The 19,675-nt window shown below is 31.9% G+C and overlaps 1 protein-coding gene across 1 annotated transcript; it reads right to left on the reverse strand.

Annotated features, from left to right (window-relative positions):
- Positions 1-11,185: 11,185 nt before the first annotated feature.
- Positions 11,186-15,604, reverse strand: LOC135955427 (uncharacterized). Its single transcript, XM_065505777.1, has one exon. The coding sequence runs from the start codon at positions 15,593-15,595 to the stop codon at positions 11,186-11,188; it is 4,410 nt and encodes a 1,469-aa protein (XP_065361849.1). The 5' UTR covers positions 15,596-15,604.
- Positions 15,605-19,675: the final 4,071 nt, after the last annotated feature.

Below are 19,675 nucleotides of genomic sequence, written 5' to 3' on the forward strand. Positions count from 1 at the left end.
TTCGAAAATCTTTTTTTTTTCCAAAAAATGAAAAATCTGAAAAAAAATAAATTTAGTTTACCTAAAAATATTTAAAATTTTATATTTTGAAGTATAATTTGGTGAAGGTTATATAGCTCTCTTACTTGTTATTGATAAAATTTGAAGTCAATGGGATAAAAACTGTTGGTTTTTAAAATTCTCCTCAAGAAGATTTTTTAAGGAAAAGTGCGGGTAAAGTAGCAAAGATTATAATTTATTATATGGGTTATTTTCCTCAATATTATAACGGAAAGCTGTTTTTTTTTAAAAAATTAGCATATGCCTGGCTATTTTCTAAATATGTACCTTAAATAACAAACTAACAAACACACAATTTATTTTTCAAAATTTATAATTAAAAATGTTGTTCACATTTAATTTTTTACACTTTCTTAATGACCATTATAATTTCTATAGCAAATTAAAATATTTATATTTCCCCCCTCCCTCATAAAACCAAACATATTTGAATAAATAAAACAACAATCATAACGATTTTATCCTAAAAAATATCGATTTTTTAAGGTTTAATAGCTGTTTTATGTAAAAAAAAAAAATAAAAGAAAAGATTTTCAATTGTGTAAAATAGTTTTCCATTAATCCCTAAAGTAGCCAGCTACGTAGGAAAATTCTTTTGTCAAATCATTGACTGGCAACCAGCAGCAGCAGCAGTGGCAACAGCTGTCGCTTGCTGTGTGTGTGTGAGAGCGCCTGCCAATAATGTGTTTATGTAGTTGTTTGTGGAAAAATGTAAACACAAAAATTAGAATAGAATCATTTGACCGTGTTAGTTTTGAGTACAAGTGTCTGTCCGTCTGTCTTTCTATTATGGACATTTGATGTTGTTGATTTTCCTGCAAGGTTTTATTGTGTGTTTTTTTTTAATAGGGGAGTTTTTTTATTTCTATTATTTATAACGATTTCTTTTTATGAATAAATAAAAAAAAAACTGCAGATGCATTTTTTTTTATTTATTCATATTAAAATTTTGTGTATTTTATATTATTTTATCTTGAGTAAATAATTCTAAAACCCAGCAGGATCTAGCATGTGATTATTGTTTAGTTGGTGTTTTTTTTTCATTCTTTCAGTTTTAGGACAACTGTTAAATCGTTTTTAATGCGGAAGTGATTTTTTTCTATATAATAATAGAGAAATTGGAAATTACAATAAAAAAAGAAACAGTAACTCAATAGTTATGAGGGTGTTTATTTGGTTTGTTTTTTATAGAACATATAAAAAATAAGGACAAATTATAGAATTTAAGAAATTGTAATTAGTATTGGGAAAGTGTTTTTTGTATATTTATGGTGGTCTATTTTGTGGGAGATTTTGTAGATTTTTATCGAAAATAAACAAATGCTTTCATTATATGCCTAGTTTAGTTCTACTATAGTTCGTAGTTGAGAATATAGTTCCCTAGTTGTGAATATAGTTCTCTACAGTTGAGAATATAGTTGTATAGTTGAGACTATTGTCTGTAGTTTAAAACTAGAATCTATAGTTTGAGACTACAGTTATTAGTCTGAGACTATAGTCTATAGCTTGAGACTATAGTCTGTAGTTTCTAACTATAGTCTGTAGTTTAAAACTAGAGACTTTAGTTTGTGACTATAGTCTATATTTTCATACTATAGTCTATAGTTTGAGACTATAGTCGGTAGTTTCAGACTACAGTTTGAAACTAGAGACTATAGTTAATATTCTGTGACTATAGTCTATAGTTTTTTGACTATAGTCTATAGTTTAAAACTAGAGTCTATAGTTTGTGAATATAGTTATTACTCGGAGACTATAGTCTATAGTTTGTGACTATAGTCTATAGTTTGTGACTATAGTCTATAGTTTTTAACTATAGTCTATATTTTCATACTATAGTCTATAGTTTTATACTATAGTCTATAGTTTGATACTTAGTCGATAGTTCCAGACTATAGTTTGAAACTACAGACTGTAGTTTGTGACTATTGTTAATATTCTGAGACTATAGTCTATAGTTTCATACTAAAGTCTATAGTGTGAGACTATAGTCTGCAACTATAAATCTATTACACCTAAAAATTTAAGTAATATTTAGAGTGATTGGTTACATTACTATGCTAATGCTTTCCCTAATTGTAAATTCTATGTATTGTACTTTTTTCGCGTCTATGGAATTCCTTTTTGGCTGGGAATATCGTCTCCTGCTGTATCGAATTAATGAATTATTCCATAAATACATTCCCAAAAAAAGAAAAAAATCATTGGCTTCATTCAAGACATTTATCTAAATGAAATTGATTCATTGTTGAATTAATTCATAACATTGTACAACACAAAAAAATTACAAGGTCCGACCAATAAATTTTGATAGAGGAGACAAAAAAAAACAAACGTGTATCGGCGTTATGACAGTTTTCATTTGAATTTCATTGAAGTTTCCAAACTCTGGCACATTCTTATTGTTAATGGGCATAATAAACCATGTGATCCTTACATTTTAGGTATAAAATGTGTTCAGCAAATTTATTTAAAATTTTACAAAGAACATTTTTGTATAATATTTTAACCCTCTATTTTAAAAAAGAGCAACAAACTCTATTAAAACAGGGATATAAGGGGTTAAAATGTTCCACAAAAATATTATCCGTGAAATTTTACTATAAGTCCCTGAATACACCAAATCGGAAAATTCAACCAGAAAGTCAGAAATAAGACATAACAAAAGAGAGCCGAGGGTTAATTTCGAATTTATTAAGAATTTTTTTTTAAAGAACATTTTAGGTATAAAATGTATTCAGCAAATTTATGTAAAATGTTACGGAGAACATTTTTATGGAATATGTTAACCCTCTAAATCCTCATGGAATGGGTATTTTTTGTCCATCTTTTAAAAATGAGCAAAAAACGCCATTTAAACAGGGATTTAAGGGGTTAAAATGTTCTGCAAAAATATTACCTGTTAAATTTTACTATAAGTCCCTGAATACACCAATTCGGAAAATTCAACCAGAAAGTCAGAAATAAGACATAACAAAAGAGAGCCGAGGGTTAATTTCGAATTTATTAAGAATTTTATTTTAAAGAACATTTTAGGTATAAAATGTATTCAGCAAATTTATGTAAAATGTTACGGAGAACAATTTTGTAGAATATGTTAACCCTCTAAATCCTCAAGGCATGGGTCTTTTTTGTCCTTATTTTAAAAAAAGAGCAACAAACTCTATTAAAACAGGGATATAAGGGGTTAAAATGTTCCACAAAAATATTATCCGTGAAATTTTACTATAAGTCCCTGAATACACCAAAACGTAAAATTCAACCAGAAAATCAGAAATAAGACACAACAAAAGAGAGCTTAGGGTTAATTTCGCATTTGTGGAAATTAAATGGATGCAATCCAAAGAGATGAATTCGTTGGCTAATTAATACAATCCGACAAGATAAATGCTTCAGCTATCGGTCGGCTAACTACAGATTTTAATTACGATATCAGTACGAAGTAAGAATTATGGTCTCGCTTAATTATGTTTTATTACCCAGAAGCAAAGTATAGCAAGATCTGGATATGGTTTCTTGCTTTCTCTGTTCAAATTTTCTTCGATGTCTGATATTAAAATTCACATAAACTATTTGGGAATTATTAACAAAAAATATTAAATTGATGGATTGAGTTTTGATACTGCACGTTACAATTTCCAAAATGAATTAAAACAAATTGACTAAAGCCTATTTGAAATAGATTAATTTTATAATGAATGAATTCTTAACCTTTATCCAGTACTTCAAAAATGAAACGAAATTACATTATTATTTTATTACATCATGAATATTTATTTGAATATTCCGAGTTATTTGATTGCTTTGGATAAAACATGTATCGTTCTCTTTTAAAGCAATAAAAACTGCTTGGGCAATTTTGACCCATAAGAGCACAGGACAAGGGTTAAAGGAATGAATTCAACAATAGAAACATTAAATACCTAGTAATTCAAGCACTTGAACATTTTATTGGAATTTAACTTGAATGCAAATATAATTATGTTTAAGCTTGAAAAATATTTGAAAAAATTAAATAATTTTCTAACAAAAAAACATGTGGCTTGAATTTATGTTTCCTTTTTACTGGAAAATGCTATTGATATAAAGGTTGACACTGGAATCAAGGCTGGAATTATACTTGCAATCAACTTGAGTTCCAGCAAAAATGCTAATTGGATATGAATTAATACGTAATGAATTTTTTAATAGAATAAAAAAGACATAAAATTGAATTTGATTTTGAAAATTTAATTAAGAATTAATTTGAAGCTTAGTGTTTACTTGATCAAAACTTGTAAATTTGAAATTTAATTGTCAAACTATTATATTTTTTTTTAAAGTTAAGAAAATCTTTGATTCTCAATCAAATATGTATTTGTATTACTTTAATATGCTGACAAAAATGTCCCCCTATTTCAAATAACTCTTTCAATTAAGCAATTTAAAAGAAAATTAAGATATACTTTACAAAACATATCAAATTTCAAAATGAAAAAAAAATAAATTATAAAAAAACACACAAATGGGTTCAAGATTCGCCACTTATATCAATTAAAGTCAATAACATTTCAAAATGTTACACAAAAAAAAAACTGAATAGAAAGACTGAAAGAAAGAGTATCTAATTAAAATGTCATTTATGACAACACCAGACAAAAAGAAACCCTAAAAAATCACAGCATGAGACCTAAATTACAAAACTATAACAAACCCCAATAATAGCTAACTAATATAACTAAATGTAGTAGAGATGTAAACAAGACAAATTAAATGACAATTTAAAATGATTGAAGAAAAGTAGGAGAAGATATTAAATAAACCAGCATTTTTTAAAACTCATAGACAAAATAAATTTTTCAAAAAAAAAAACTAACCCGTATTTAAAAGAACAATTAATGTATCAATAAATATTAATAAAAAAAATATATAAAATTCGAAGAAGTTTGTAAAGAAAATCTTTAAAACACTCACACCCCTTGTAAGCAATAATCAAGGAGTATTCATTACCCCGTGTCTATACTTGACAACTATTTATCATAACAATTAATGACGTTTGCTGTCAAGACAAAGTTTTCTGAGCAAATGCTCTAATAATTTTGTCATAACGAAGCTGTACCTGATTTCTTGACAACCATTTTTACGTTTATCATGACAAAAATGTATCAGGTATAGACATATGGTTATAAGGTGAAAGCGGTTTTTGTCTATATATATAAAAATGAAATGGTCCATGTATATAATGTCATCACGTGAGAACGGCTGGAGCGATTTGTCTGATTTTTTTTTATTCGATTCGAAATCAGGATATGGTTTGTAGAGAAAAAAATTAAAAAAATTCCGGGTAAAATACGGAATTTTTTTTCGTTGAATTCAGTCAAATGTAATAAAAAATCTCCCTAAAGTATGCAGTATAAATTTAGATATTTTATTTGCAAATAAATAAGAACAGACAGGTGTATGTGGGTTGGGGAAACTTGAAGAACTAACAGTAGTAAATGCTACCGGGCGAAGCCGGGTCGGTCAACTAGTTTTTAAAAAATTTTATGGCATTTTAAAGGGTACATATCTGTCATTTATTCTCACTTAGTTATGGAACATTTTAGTGTAAATAACAAATTTTGAACAAAAAGCGTCATATGCGGGAAGTTTTTCTTTACTTTTGCGGTTCAGAAGTGGTGATTTTGACACGGAAGATAAAGTCGCCCAGCCAAAAAAGTTTGAATACCAAGAATTGGAGGCATTACTCCATGAAAATTGTTATCAAACTCAACAAGAGCTTGCAAAATCATTGGGACCTACTGAAGCGAATTGTTTGGAAGCTGCACGATTCATCCAAAAGCAGTGAAATTGGGTACGATACGCATTGAAGCCGAGAGACCTTGAAAGACGATTTTGTGTGTTTGAAATTCAGCTTGAACGCTATAAAAGGAAATCATTTTTGTAAAGAATCATTACTTGCGAAGAAAAATGGATCCATTACGATATCCTGAAGCCTAAGAGATCGTATGTGAAGTCCGGCCTACCAGCCGAATCGACCCCAAAGCCAAATATCCATGGCTCTAAGATAATGCTCTGTATTTGGTGGCAGCAAAAGGGGCCTATCTATTATGAGCTGCTGAAATCTGGCCAGACTATCACAGGAAGCCTGTACCGATCACAACTGATTCGAAAAAGATCGCCCAAGCCAGCCAAACAAATTTGAAGACCAAGAATTGGAGATTGCAAAATCATTGGGAGCTACTTAATCAGCAATTTCAAAACCTTTGCAAGCAGCAGGATTCATTCAAAAGCAGGGAAATTGGATATCATACGAATTGCAGCTGAGAGACATTGAAAGACGATTTTGTATGTCTGAAATGCTGCTTGAACGTTATAAAAGAAAATAAGTTTTGCTGTGAATCATTGCGATAACCCGAAGCGTAGGAGATCGTAGGTGAAGTCCGGCTAACCAGCCGAATCGACACCAAAGCCAAATATCCATGGCCTAAGATGGGTCCTATCTATTATAAACTGTTGAAATATTTTCAAACTATCACATGGAACCTGTACCGATCACAACTGATTCGTCTGAAGCGAGCATTTGAAGAAAAACGACCAGGATATGCAGCAGGACATGGAACATGTTGCAATACCTGTTAGTAAAGTGGTTGGGAAGTTTTGCCTCACCCGGTCCGACTACTATTTGTTTCGATCGAAGCAGAATGCTCTCTCTGGGATACTCTTTACTTTGGAACAACAGAGTATCCGATATTGGCTTGGCCTCAAAAGATGAGCTTGGAATCCATATTTGGCTTGGAATCCATATGTGGTCCGAATGATGGGAAATTGTCATAGCTATCAATTGGCCAATAATTTGAATAAATTTCAGCTAAAATTTTGAAACAATCCCGCATTTTTAAGTCATACAACCAATAGGTAAAATCACTAGTTCGGGACAGTCTCTTAGACCTGCTGGAATATAACTTAGACAAACACCAATCACTATTCAAATATCATCATTATGTTAAGTTTTAATAGTCATATTCTTCATTAAGGTTTTCTGACATTTGCTAAGATCAATTGTGGTTTTTGTAAAACTGTCCGCACCTTATATGAATTCGCCTTGGACTTGGCTACACCTTTTAACCAGTAAAAATTTAATAGATTTACGGCCTGTTTTTTATAAAATTGAGGAATTTGCAAAACAAAAGTTTCGCCAACAGACGAATTTGTTACAAATTCGATTTTTATAAATCACAAATTAACGATTTGAATTTAACCGTCTGTAACGACGGCTTGCAATATTCACCATGTTTCTAAACTTTTCCAGTGCTCGAAACTATTACTTATCAACAGAGATCGAATATAACTCGTCCATATAGCAAAAAAACTCAAATTGTGATTTATATTTTTGTGATAAAAATAAATCACTGAAAATAATAGTTATAAAATGATTTTTATTTAAATGGTTTGGTATGACATTTATTCGTTTTTGTTGTTTTTTAATTGTTTGGTGTGAGATAAACAATTCATTCCCAGCAGTTTGAAAAGTGCCAATTGGAAACCTTGCACTAGCTATATTACTACTTCTACAACTAACTAGTTCGATGTGGCTACTAAAATGGTAGTTAAATGGTTATCATTTGCACTACATTTCACCAGCATATTCAGTAATAAGCAATAGTCAGCTATTTGTCCTAAGTTTTTGAAAATAAATTCAAGAAAAATAAAATCTTCGAAAATATACCACTTCGATGGCCACATGTAATGCTGAATGTGGCCGTTTGTGTTTTCATTCTCAGTGATGATGTAGAAAATGCGAAAATAGAGAGTAGACTCACATGTTATTCTTAATAACAATTAGAGAGCAGTACAAATAAGAGCTCTGTGGTTTAGTGGTTAGAGCATTTGACTAGAAAACGAGAGGTTATGTGTTCAACCCCGCTCTCAGAAAAATTTATTTTTTCTTTTTTCTCAAATGCTGGAGTATTTTCACTAGTGAATTTAATAGTGAAGTGTTATGCAGAATGTGCCAATCGGCCACCCGCAATGACATCCCCGTGTTAAATTCACCAGTCAATAACATTGCGAGTGGGTTGAAAATTCACTAGTAGTAGTTCTTAGTGGCAAACGAATTCGACGTAGCGGAACTAGTGCAATGAACTGCAGGGAATGTTCTCGAATAAATCACTCTCTCAGTAATATACCACAAAAAATTACTTTTAAATAGCTGCGAATGAGAATTTACCATTGAAATGAAAGTGAACCCATTATTTTCGGTCTCTGTTATCAACAATGATGATAGCACACTGTTATTAACATTGTTTGTGGATATGACAGCATTAACTGTTAAAGCTGCTAAATGCTCTAGAAATAGAACATTCTAGTTTTGTCCGTTATATAGATGAAACAGCTGGAAGATGGCACTGTATTACCATTGTGTTTTTTTGCTTATTTAAAGGAAATTAACCACCATTTTTAAAAGGTTAAAATGTAACAATATGTTTTTTATGTCTATATTTCAAATGTTCAAAGAAATTCGTTTGAAAATTATAAAATACTTTTAATAAAGATGAAAACAAAATTTCTTTCGTTGAAAATTTAATGAGCTAAAAGTTGTATAAAAACTTGGGGGGTTAATAGAATAGAAAATAATAAATTGTATTAAAAAAAAAATTATAGATATTTTTGCAACGATTTTTTAATTAAATAAAATTTTTATTGATTTTTTTGTTTTGTTATGAAATAAAATTATAAATAAAATTATATATAAGTTTATTGTATATTACAAATTAATTAAATTATAAATTAAGAAAACATGTTTATTATTTATTAAAACTAAAAATTTGTACAATACATTAAAAAGGGAATGGGGAAAGTGATAAGGGAGATTTTAAAATTATAATTTTAGCAATCACTATTAAGGCACACAGCTTGATATAATTTTGTTAAAATAGCAATTGCTAAAATATTTATATAAAATAAATTAGAAGGGAAAAAATAAAACTAAAATTAGGAATTAAATATAAAATTAGGGATTTGCGAAAATGTATATTGAAAAGTTATGCTGCATTAAGCTTAAATTTAAAAAGAAATATTTAAAAAAAACAAAACTATACAAAAACAAATTTTCATTCTTAATAAGCTTACCCCAATTTTCTCAATATCTGGTTATCGTTTTACGTAACGATAAACCTCCAATTAACATATTTTTTGTATGAGAACTGTCAGTTTATCGTCACTATAAAAAATAACCAGATATTGAGAAAATGGGGGTTAGAATATCTAAAAATTCAAGCATTGAAATATGTAGTTGGAATTTAGCTTGAATTTAAGTATTATTATGTTTTAAACTTGAAAAATATTTGAAAATTTTAAACATTTTTCAAACTAAAAACATAAGGCTTGAATTTATGTTTCTTATGACACTGGAATCAAGGCTGGAATTACACTTGATTTAAACTTGAATTCCAGCAAAAATGCTTATTGGTTTAAAATAAGAAATTTGGATTTTGCTTCCAAACTTTTTGTTTGTTTGCTTTTTAAGAATTTTTTTTGCTTGAATTTAAGTACTATTATGTTTTAAACTTGAAAAATATTTGAAAATTTTAAATATTTTTCAAACTAAAAAACATAAGGCTTGAATTTATGTTTCCTATGACACTGGAATCAAGGCTGGAATTACTTGATTTACACTTGAATTCCAGCAAAAATGCTTAATGGTTTAAAAACTTTTTGTTTGTTTGCTTTTTTAAAATTTTTCTTTTCTTTTTAACAGCTTGCAGTTTTAAATTTAAATAATGTTTTTAATAAAAATCAACACGCTAGGCATGTTTAAATTTATCAAGCAAGAAAAATCATTTGACTAGATTTGTATTTAAATAAATATTTAAAGTTTCATTTGGTTTTCAAATTAAATTAATATGACTAGAGTTTTGTTTGGTTTTTTTGGAATGGATTTTCATTAAATAATAACTAAAAATTTAATTAAGAAAATTATTTATACTTTTTTTATAATATTATAGAAAAAATTATTGTTTTTAAGTTTTTCTTCTTTTTTGATTTTGAGGTAGCCTTAGTTATTTTGGTATTTTTTTATAATTTCTTAATATTTTTTTTTTTAACAACTACATAAATTGTACTTTTGCCCTGAGAAAAGTTTTTGTTTTTTTAATAATGTGTTTTATGTTTTGTTTTCTTTAAGCCTTAAAGAAATTCCTGATGTTTTTTTTATATAGTTTTCCTATGCAATTTTCAAATTCTATATATACAAAGTGTTTTTTTCATAAACACTTTTGGCCTATAAGTTTTTTTATTTTTTGGTTTTTATTTGGGCTATAAATTCTTTAAATGTTTTTGTATATTTTCTTAATTTTTGAGCAAAGCAGTTTTTCTTATTATTTGGGGATATTTTGTCTTAAATTCTGTTTAAAACCCTGCTATTTATGTATTTTTTGGTAGGTATTTTTGTTTAACTACTTTTTTTATTAATCCATCTATGGTTTTAGTTGACTTTCTTCTAAGATTTACGTATTTTGTTTAGCTTTATTTTTACTAAGTTTTTTGTTTTTTAAAAAAAAATTTTTGTTTAAGATTTTTTTTTTAAAGAACAACATGTAGGAACTTTTCTAACCATCACTTTTTTGGAAATTAAAAATTAAAATGGTTTCTCTTTCAAGGTAAAGTTTACTCTTAGAAAATTAAGTATTGCCAGTTGTTTTAATACGCTAAATTATTTATTAATTATTATTTTTGCAACACTCAGTCTTAGTTAATAAGTATTTAAAATTCTTTAAGATTTTGTAAAAAAAAAAACGTTAGATTGTTAAAAATGTGTAAGTGATTCCAAAAAAATTTAAAACTGCCTGGCAATACTAACTTTTCATTGTAAAAGAGACAAAGAGACAACGAAAGTGCTAATGAATACTTTCTCTCTCTTTCCCTCTAAAACACCAAGGCGAATTTATACCAGGTGGCGGCAGTGGCGAATTCAGGCAAATACTACACTCTCATTGTTGACAAATCCAAATTCCAAAAATTAATAAATTCGCTCGTATTTTCCTGAATTCGCCACCTACACCACCCGGCATACAAATTCACCTTGACAATCTCCTTAAAAGAGAAACCTCGTCATTTCACCTCGCCTTGCCTGCTCGCCTTAAATTTAAACAGGTGTCAAATTAAATGATAATTTCATAGTACCTGTTAGACGTTCTTTGACGGGTAAATAGACAATAGCGGGCACAAACCTGTTACTTACATCCTCCTCATCATTTTGGCCCACAGCCTCAATAACAAATGCCTGCATTTGATGAGCAGCTGAAGCATTCTCTTCGCGCGGCACAGCAAATGAAGCTGCCTTGCCGGCTTGTTGTGAAATTTCCTGCAACAATTGCTGCTGCAAATTATTGAAGACCGGTGAACAAGCTGCTGATCTGTAGCCCTTAGGGGACAGTGAAGAACGCCTGTAATCTTTACTATCACTTATATAGTTGTCTTGTGTTAGTTGAGATTTGGGGGAGTTGGGTTTTTGCATGTCCTCGCGGCTGGTGGTGGAAGTGATTTCGGTGGGTGAAGGTGTACGCATGGATAGATTAGTGGGTTCATTGGATATTAATTCGGGTAGTTCCTGCTCGTAGAGCTTGACATCAAACTGTTCGTTTGTATCCTCTTGATCCAATGCAACAATTTCAGTTGGCGTTTTCAAATCACGGCTGTGTTTCCTCTTCAAGCTTTTACCTTCTTCCCTTAATTGTTTTTGTGGTTTTTGCTGCTGCTGCTGCTGTTGATGAAGTTCCACCGGTTTTTCCTGTTTGTAATGTTGCTCGTTTTCTTGTTCTGGTTCCTGTTCCTGGTCATTGTTATTGATAATGGAATGTGTGCGCTCGTGTATGAATAGGAATGCATAGTAGGGTGTTGTAAATGGACACATGGAACATTGATATTCCTTAAGCTGTGGCGATTGTAGGTTTTGTTCACTATTGAAAGTTGCTGCCATATTGTTTTTCGGCATGTTTTGTAGCAAATGTTGGGCATTGAGATTTTGCAAAGCTTGAGCTAATTGCGCCGGTGAAGGTACAGCACTGGGTGTGGCCGCCGAACCAGCTGAACTAGAACCGTTTGGTACTTTTAAGGTGGGGCTAGAGGGTTTGCTTAAACTGCCGCCATACTGTTGTTCCAATTCACGCACCTTATCCATGCCGGCTGGACCGTGTTCGCTCATGAGATGGCTTCTCAGCCATTTCACATTGCGAAAACGTCTAGTGCAAATGGGACATATTTCGGTGTACGATGAAGCTGGGTAAGTTTCATTTTTACCCTCCGAACCGCCACTGCCAAAGGGACTCATGTTAAGGTTTCTATTTAAGCCTTCTGTTTCCATCATCTGTTGCTGCAAAGCCGCTTCAAATTTGATGCCATTTTGTCGGGGTTGTGGCAAAGGTGCTCCATCCTCTATAATGCCATGGGTATTGTGTTTGTGTACTCTTAGGAAATATTTGCTACACAATTCCTTATTGCAGATATTGCACACCACGCCTCCTATCTGGGCGCCATTTTCAATTTCTATGCCGTGCATGCGCTGCATGTGAGTCTTCATGAAATACTTATTGCACAATTCCTTATTGCAAATCTCGCAGTAACTGCTGGTGGGTGTGATGGTGTAGGGAAGTCGGCTGGTTTGAGCCATCGCAGGATTAATCGGTCTTTCTGGCGTTACGAAGCCCTCACGCAAAGGACTTCCCAAATTATTGGTGGGCAGATGAACTTCAGTGATATGTTTTTGAAATTCTGGCAAATTTTTGAACTCTCTTTCGCAAGGAGTGCAATATAGTTCCCCGGGCCCGGCCATGCCCATAAGGGGCATCAGGGAACTAGGGGAACCGTTTGGAGACTGTTTGAGCAAAGCTTGTTGTTGCATCAGCAGCTGAGAGGGGAAATTTAGGGGTGGCATACCTCCTTCCATAGCCCCACTGTGTTCGGCCATTATATGGGCCTGCAGAGCATATTGATTTTCCATTTCCCTGCCACACAAATGACAAGCTATGGGTCGTTTGCCATTCAAATCATTCAACTGCTGTATCATGGTTTGTAATTTTTGTAGATTTTGCAAACCCATGGCAGCTTCGGAACTCTGGCCCAAGCTCTGGCTGTCGGCCATTAATTTGCTGGGCTCTGGCGTTGAGGGCACACTTGAGACCTGATTATTTTCACTGCGATTCTCTTGATTTTCATCATTGCTGGCATCTTTCATCACTTCATCCTCATCGGGTTGTTCCAATTTAATGCGTTTGTTGGTTTGTTGAGGCAATTCCTTCTCGACCGTTTCTGCTCCAGTCATCATGCGTTGGGCCATCATTAAATTAACCGGCATACCAGGCATATTCATAAATGGCCATGTGGGCAACTTTTGGGGATTTTCCGCATCTTCTGGCGGCATAAATATGCCATGACGTTTCCATTTGTGTGTGCGCAAAAAGTATTTGTTGCAATACTCCTTGCAACAGATCTCACAGAATGACTCGGGATTTAGGACACCCAAACGTTTTAGTTTGTCATGGGAAAAGTTGGATTCACGGGCCTGCTGTTGTGATTGAGGCGACAGCTTGCGTGGTTGTGGCGTAAAGGAGACCTCTTCCTGTTCCAAAACGAAATCTTGGCGAAAACCTTCGGGCATTTGAAATTGTTTGCCTGCAGGCATATCCGTAGCTTGGGAAGAGGTTGTTGTGGATTCCAAGGAATTGTTGGAGGCTTCTGAGGGACTGTTGCGCTGTGAATTATTGTTGGAATTTTGTTCATGAGCCTTGGCTCGATGACGACGCATGGCAAAGACATTGGTAAAACGTTTTGAGCAAATATCACAAAATACCGGTGGCGGAGCTGGTGGTGTAACCTGCGTTTGCTGCTGCGAGTTGCCGGAGCTGTGTGTGGCTTTTGTGGTGGCATTTGAAGTTGGAGAGTTGATGGTGGACGAGGCTTCATTGTCTTTGCGTTGCTGTTCGTTTAGTAGCTTCTGCTGTGCCAATTCCATCTGCATTTGTTGCTGCTGCTGTTGTTGCAAGTGCTGGTGTTGCTGTTGCATTTGTAATTGAAACATTTGGCTCATGGCATTCATGCTGTTCTGTTGTTGTTGCTGGCTGGTGCTCAGACCATCACTGCTGGGATCATAGATGCCATGCTTGTTGGCTTTGTGGGTTTTCAGGAAATACTTGTTGCAAAACTCCTTATTGCACAGCTCGCAAAAAGCTTCGGGATTGAAAATTCTTAGAGGTGGACGATTAAGGCCATCAACACCGGGAAAACCGGGAACCCCCAGCAAAGGCAGATAACCACCTGCCTGCAGAGCTGCTGCTGCAGCAGCTTCTGGAGGAAAAGGAAACCCCATGGGCGCCATTGCAGGTCCACCCATCCATTGTTGTTGCTGTTGCTGCTGGTGCTGATCTTTACCGTTGGTTAGCATACCAGCAGAGGAGCTGTTATTATGATGCTGAGACTGATCATGTGAACTGTGATCCTGTTCCGAATTATGATTCGGAGAGGATGACTCATAATCAGGTCTTTCCAATTTCACCTTGACAGAGGCCAATATATCCAGGGGCGTCATATCAGAGCTGTTGGTCTGGTTATTTGTAAAAACATCCGTATTCATTTCATTGTGTTCCTGCATCATGTGCAGACTTAATTTAAATTCATTTTCAAAATTTTCACCACACTCCTTGCAGAAGGTATGATATGGATTATTGAATGCCTGTTGATGCTGCTGTTGCTGCTGCTGTTCCTCCATATCGGAGAGTTTAGTCATTTTATGGTCACTTAATTCCTGAGTTTTTGATATGTGTTCAATGTGTTGCTGCTGCTGTAACATTTCAAATGTTTCCTTAAACTGTTCCATCGATTTGGGCAAAAACATTTTCGATAGTTTATCCTCATAGTCGACAGTGGCAGCTGACGCATTTGATGATGGATTTGCGGTGTTCTCCTCATCCATGCGAGTGGGATTGTGCTGTTTGCGTCGTTTTTTGGCAGCATCATTTATGGCTTCTAATAATTGTAGTTGCATGGCTGCATTAGCAGCCGCTGCTACGGCTGCCATGTTTGTGGCTGTCGTATTAGCATCCTCATTATCATTATTATCATGGTCTTCTGTAACGTGTGTCTCATTTGTAGAGCTTCCCATATTGGGTAGATTGGAAGAGCATTGTGTTGTGTGGGTGGGTTTGCTGCTGCTGCAGCTGGTGTCTTTAAGAACATCAGCTATTGTGCGTTTTTGTTTACTGCTGCTGCTGTTGTTGTTGTTATTATTATTGTTTGACAATGTGGTTGTTGTTGTTTTTGCTGATGATGATGAAGATGTAGTTGTTGGTGTTGTTGTCGTTTCCTCACATGTTTTATTGGTAGTGTTTGTAGTGGTAGTAGTTGTTGTTGTTGCTGATGCTGTTGTTAATTGTTTTAATGTTGCTGTTGCTGCTGCTGTTGCATTGTTGTTTGTTGTTGATGAAGTATTGGATACATCGGATAATGCGGTATCCTCGCTACTTAAATCAGGCGGTGGGGTTGCATATATAGAAGCGGCCATTTTTGTTATTACTAAAATGATTTTTAAATTGTGGAGAAGGTTGAAAAACAATTAGTATAATTAAATTTAAAATCGTTAATAATTAATTTTAATATTCTTTGCAATATTAAGGATCAGTTTATTAGTTGGTGGTTAAAATTTCTTATTCATAACAACTTGTTATTTAAAAAGCAATTTACTTTATTAAGGAAAATCTATTATACGAGGAATACTACACGAAAGAGATAAATTCTTTAAAAGTCCTTTAATTTGGTACCTTCTATGTTCGTATTTAATATCCAGTTCTTTACATATTTTTTCGAAAAAGTTCCTTATTGGAGGATTTTGAAGGAGTCCAATCATGAAAATTTATCTAACTGCAGGCTTTAATATCACAAGTATAGACGATTTTAAAATTTAGTAACTGAAACTGTTATGAAAGCTCACTTTTGAAAAAAGCTTCAATGCGAACAGGTCAGGTTGCTTAATCTAGTATTAATAACACAATTTTACTCGATGTTAGACTTTCAAAGTAGTTTGAAAGCTTTCTTTAAAAGCTTTTTGACCTGGTCGCATAGGTCAGGTTGCTTAAGGGACAGTGTTACATTAACCGAGTTCATTTAAAAAAATCGGTTTATAATACAGCTCAAATTTGACTTCATTCTACATCTGAGAAGTGTTTCTGAATCAGCTTATACACAGATACACTGCCTAAAAACTGTTCTACTCTGATAAGAACTCAGATTATATAAGTTATATATGGTGCAACTAAAAATCTCTCAAAATTTGTAATTAATTAAAGAAAAATTTAAGTTTTTGATTCTTCTCAAGTATAATATATCAATAAAATCGCTTAGTTTAACTTTCTTTATCCATTTCGTTTCAAAATAAACAGAAAGCTGAGTGATATATCTCAAAAATAGCTTTAATTTGATAATTTCTATGTTCAGATTCAATTTCCTGTTCTAAACATTTCATATTCTCAAAATATGTCAGGAAAAAGGTAAAATCAGAAGGAAAAACGTGAAAAGCTTGAGATTACTTTATACTAATAATGATATTTTGAATGAAACTAAGAGCTTTTAAAGCTTTAATACTGATCGTTGTTTGTTTGCAAAATAAACAGCAATCATTGTTGTCTGATAGCTTGTTGTACTCTTGTCGGTGAGAAAGCACAAAAGCTCTTTTGTAAAAGTTCGCACACTGTGAATTTGAGCTGGACATAACTGATTTAAAGTATAAAAACAATGTCTAATTGAAATAATCTTAAAAAATTAAAGTTCCTGTGTTTTATGCTCCTGTGTTTAAAATAATACATAAAATATGTTGTCATTTAGATAAAAGTTCCATTTAATTTTGGAAAATGAAAAATGCTCAAAAAAGAAGCTGGAGTGAAATCATAATAAATATTACTTTTCGTAGCTGAAATTTAAACAATCTTTAACCGTTTGAAAGCTCTTTTAAAGCTTTTTATGCAACCAAGTCTCCGGTTGCTTAAGCTAACGTTACAATTCTCTACAAAAATAGACTTTAATAACTAAATGTTACACGATTTTAAACTTTAGTAGTTGAAAGTAGTTTCAATGATCTCTTTTAAAGCTTTTTTATGGGACCAAGTCAGGTTGCTTAATCTACCGTTACAATTGTCTACAAAAATAGACTTTAGTAGCTCAATTTTACACAATTTTAAACTTTAGTAGATGCAAGTAATTTCTCTTTTAAAGCTTTTTTAAGCGAACAGGTCTAGTTGCTTAAGCTACCAACCAAGTCAGGTTGCTTAAGATACCGTTACATTAACAAAGTTCTTATCTAACTTTAACTCGATAATTAGACTTTAAAAGTAGTTTGAAAGCTCACTTTTTAAGCTTTTTTATGATCAGATTCTTATCAATTCTAAAACTTATTTTGCTACTGAGCAATTTGGTAAATTTTTACTTAGTCTTGTCTAAACTAAAGGTTAAATTTGAACTTCGTTTACTATACCAGCTAAAAGTAAATTTAAAGCTCTCTTTTAAAGCTTTCAATGCGATCAAGTCTGATAGCTTAAGCTAACATCACTACACTAACCGAATTTTCATTTAAAATGAGTTCAGATATAGGCATTAATAGCTAAATTTTACACGATAATAGACTTTAATAGCTGAAAGTAGTTTGAAAGCTCACATTCTAAGCTATTTTTTTAACAACAGCTCAGATTTCTTAATCTAGCGTTTACATTATCAATTCTAAAACATTATAAAGTTTAATTTTGTAAATAAGTTTAACTAATCTTCAGCTTAGCTTAATCTTATCTAATTATAAACTTAAAAAATTTAAACTTTGTTTAGTTAACCTGGTAATAAACTGATCCTTTAATCTATAAAGTAATTGACATGCTTTAAACATGCAGTAATTTATATATATTTTTATTAATTTATATTAAAGTAATTATGTATAGAGAGTATGGTATACAATATATAAGTATTTTTTTTTTCATATATTCTGGTTTAATAAAGGGATGCCATAAGGGAAAGAGAGTTAGTTACATTATTATATTGTAATATGTGTGTTTGTTATATACAATATACAATTTTTTTTTTTTAATAAAAATGTTTAATTAAAAATTACTTTTTTCCAATATTGGTAATTTTTGCGCATGACTAATTTATTTTCAGTTTTTTTTTTTATACTTTATTATTAAACTTTTATAATAAGCTTTTCCACACACACACAGAGTTACATACATACAATTTATGCCCCCTACTCTAAGAGAAGAAAAAAAAATATAATAATAATAAAGAAAAAAGAATCCTCCAGCCTAGTAACACTTTATAACCTTAACTCATATATACAAACAAACACACCAACACATACTTGCAAATAAATACACTGAGAGAAAACCAAATTTTGTATAAAATAAAGTTAAAGTTAAAGGAAAAAAACTAAAAAAAAAATAAAAATTGAACAAAATTCCTGGCAACAATAAGTATTTGTGTAAAAACACATACACACAAACAGTTACACTTACATCCAGCATATGAGCATACACACACACATATACACATGCACACATGTATGTAAATATGTATAAATATAGTTTGTGTATGTGTTTTTACATACCACAAAATTTATTTTATTTTTATATGATATTTTTTTCAGTTTTGTGCAAATTCTATGAAAAGAAATTTTCCATTATACATAATTCTTTTTTTTCATTATTTGTTCATTTTCTTGCATATTTCCTGTGCCCTCCAACTAACACCCTCCAACCCCTAACCCCTCTCAGTCTTAACAAGTGCTGCTGCTTCTTTTAGTTTTATTTTATTTTATTTTTTTTTTTGGGGGCTTAAAATAAATAAGAAAAAGCTACCGAAAAAAAAAATTGGAATAAAAATTAAAGGGAAAAATCAGCCTGCCAACCAATATATTCACAAAATTCACTATTCTCAATACACAATTCACAATTCACGCCCCCACCTTGCTGCCTTCACTTACGTTTTACAGCTCACAAGAAAAATAAGTATAAAAATACACACAAAAAATTATTGTATAAAATAATGAAAAGAAACAGCAAGCAAAAGAACCAACCAAAAAAAAAAAAAATTATATATAATTTTATACAAAGTCATCCGATTTAAGGAATACAAATTTTGTTTTTTTTTTCTTAAACACTACATACATAGTTTTTATGTTATAAATTTCCTCTTTCAATTTTATCGCCCAACCACCCTGCTTGCTTTCTTCTATCCCCCTCACCTCCTACTTGCTTTACAATTTGCCAGCTTCACCCCCTTTCTTAAATGAGCGAAAACCTACCCAAACCACCCACTAATTTTTGGTTTATTTTCCTTTAGTTTTATTTGGGTAAGAGTTGATGTCTTTTATAAAACTTATAATTTGTTCTTCTTCTTTTTTTGTTGCTGTTGTTGTACAACATGACTTGGCTAAAATAAATTTCATTCTTAAGAAACTTTTGAGCCCATGCAAAAAAATAAACTGAGGAAAAAATTGTGGAAAATGAAAAAAAAAATCCCCAAAAAAAAAATTAAAGAAAAAAGAAGCTGGTTGTTGGAGAGTCTTAAAAGAGTGAAATCATAGGAAATTAAACTAAAAAATATTGCT

Source organism: Calliphora vicina, chromosome 3 (genome assembly GCF_958450345.1).
Source record: "Calliphora vicina chromosome 3, idCalVici1.1, whole genome shotgun sequence".
Taxonomy (NCBI): Eukaryota; Metazoa; Arthropoda; class Insecta; order Diptera; family Calliphoridae; genus Calliphora; species Calliphora vicina.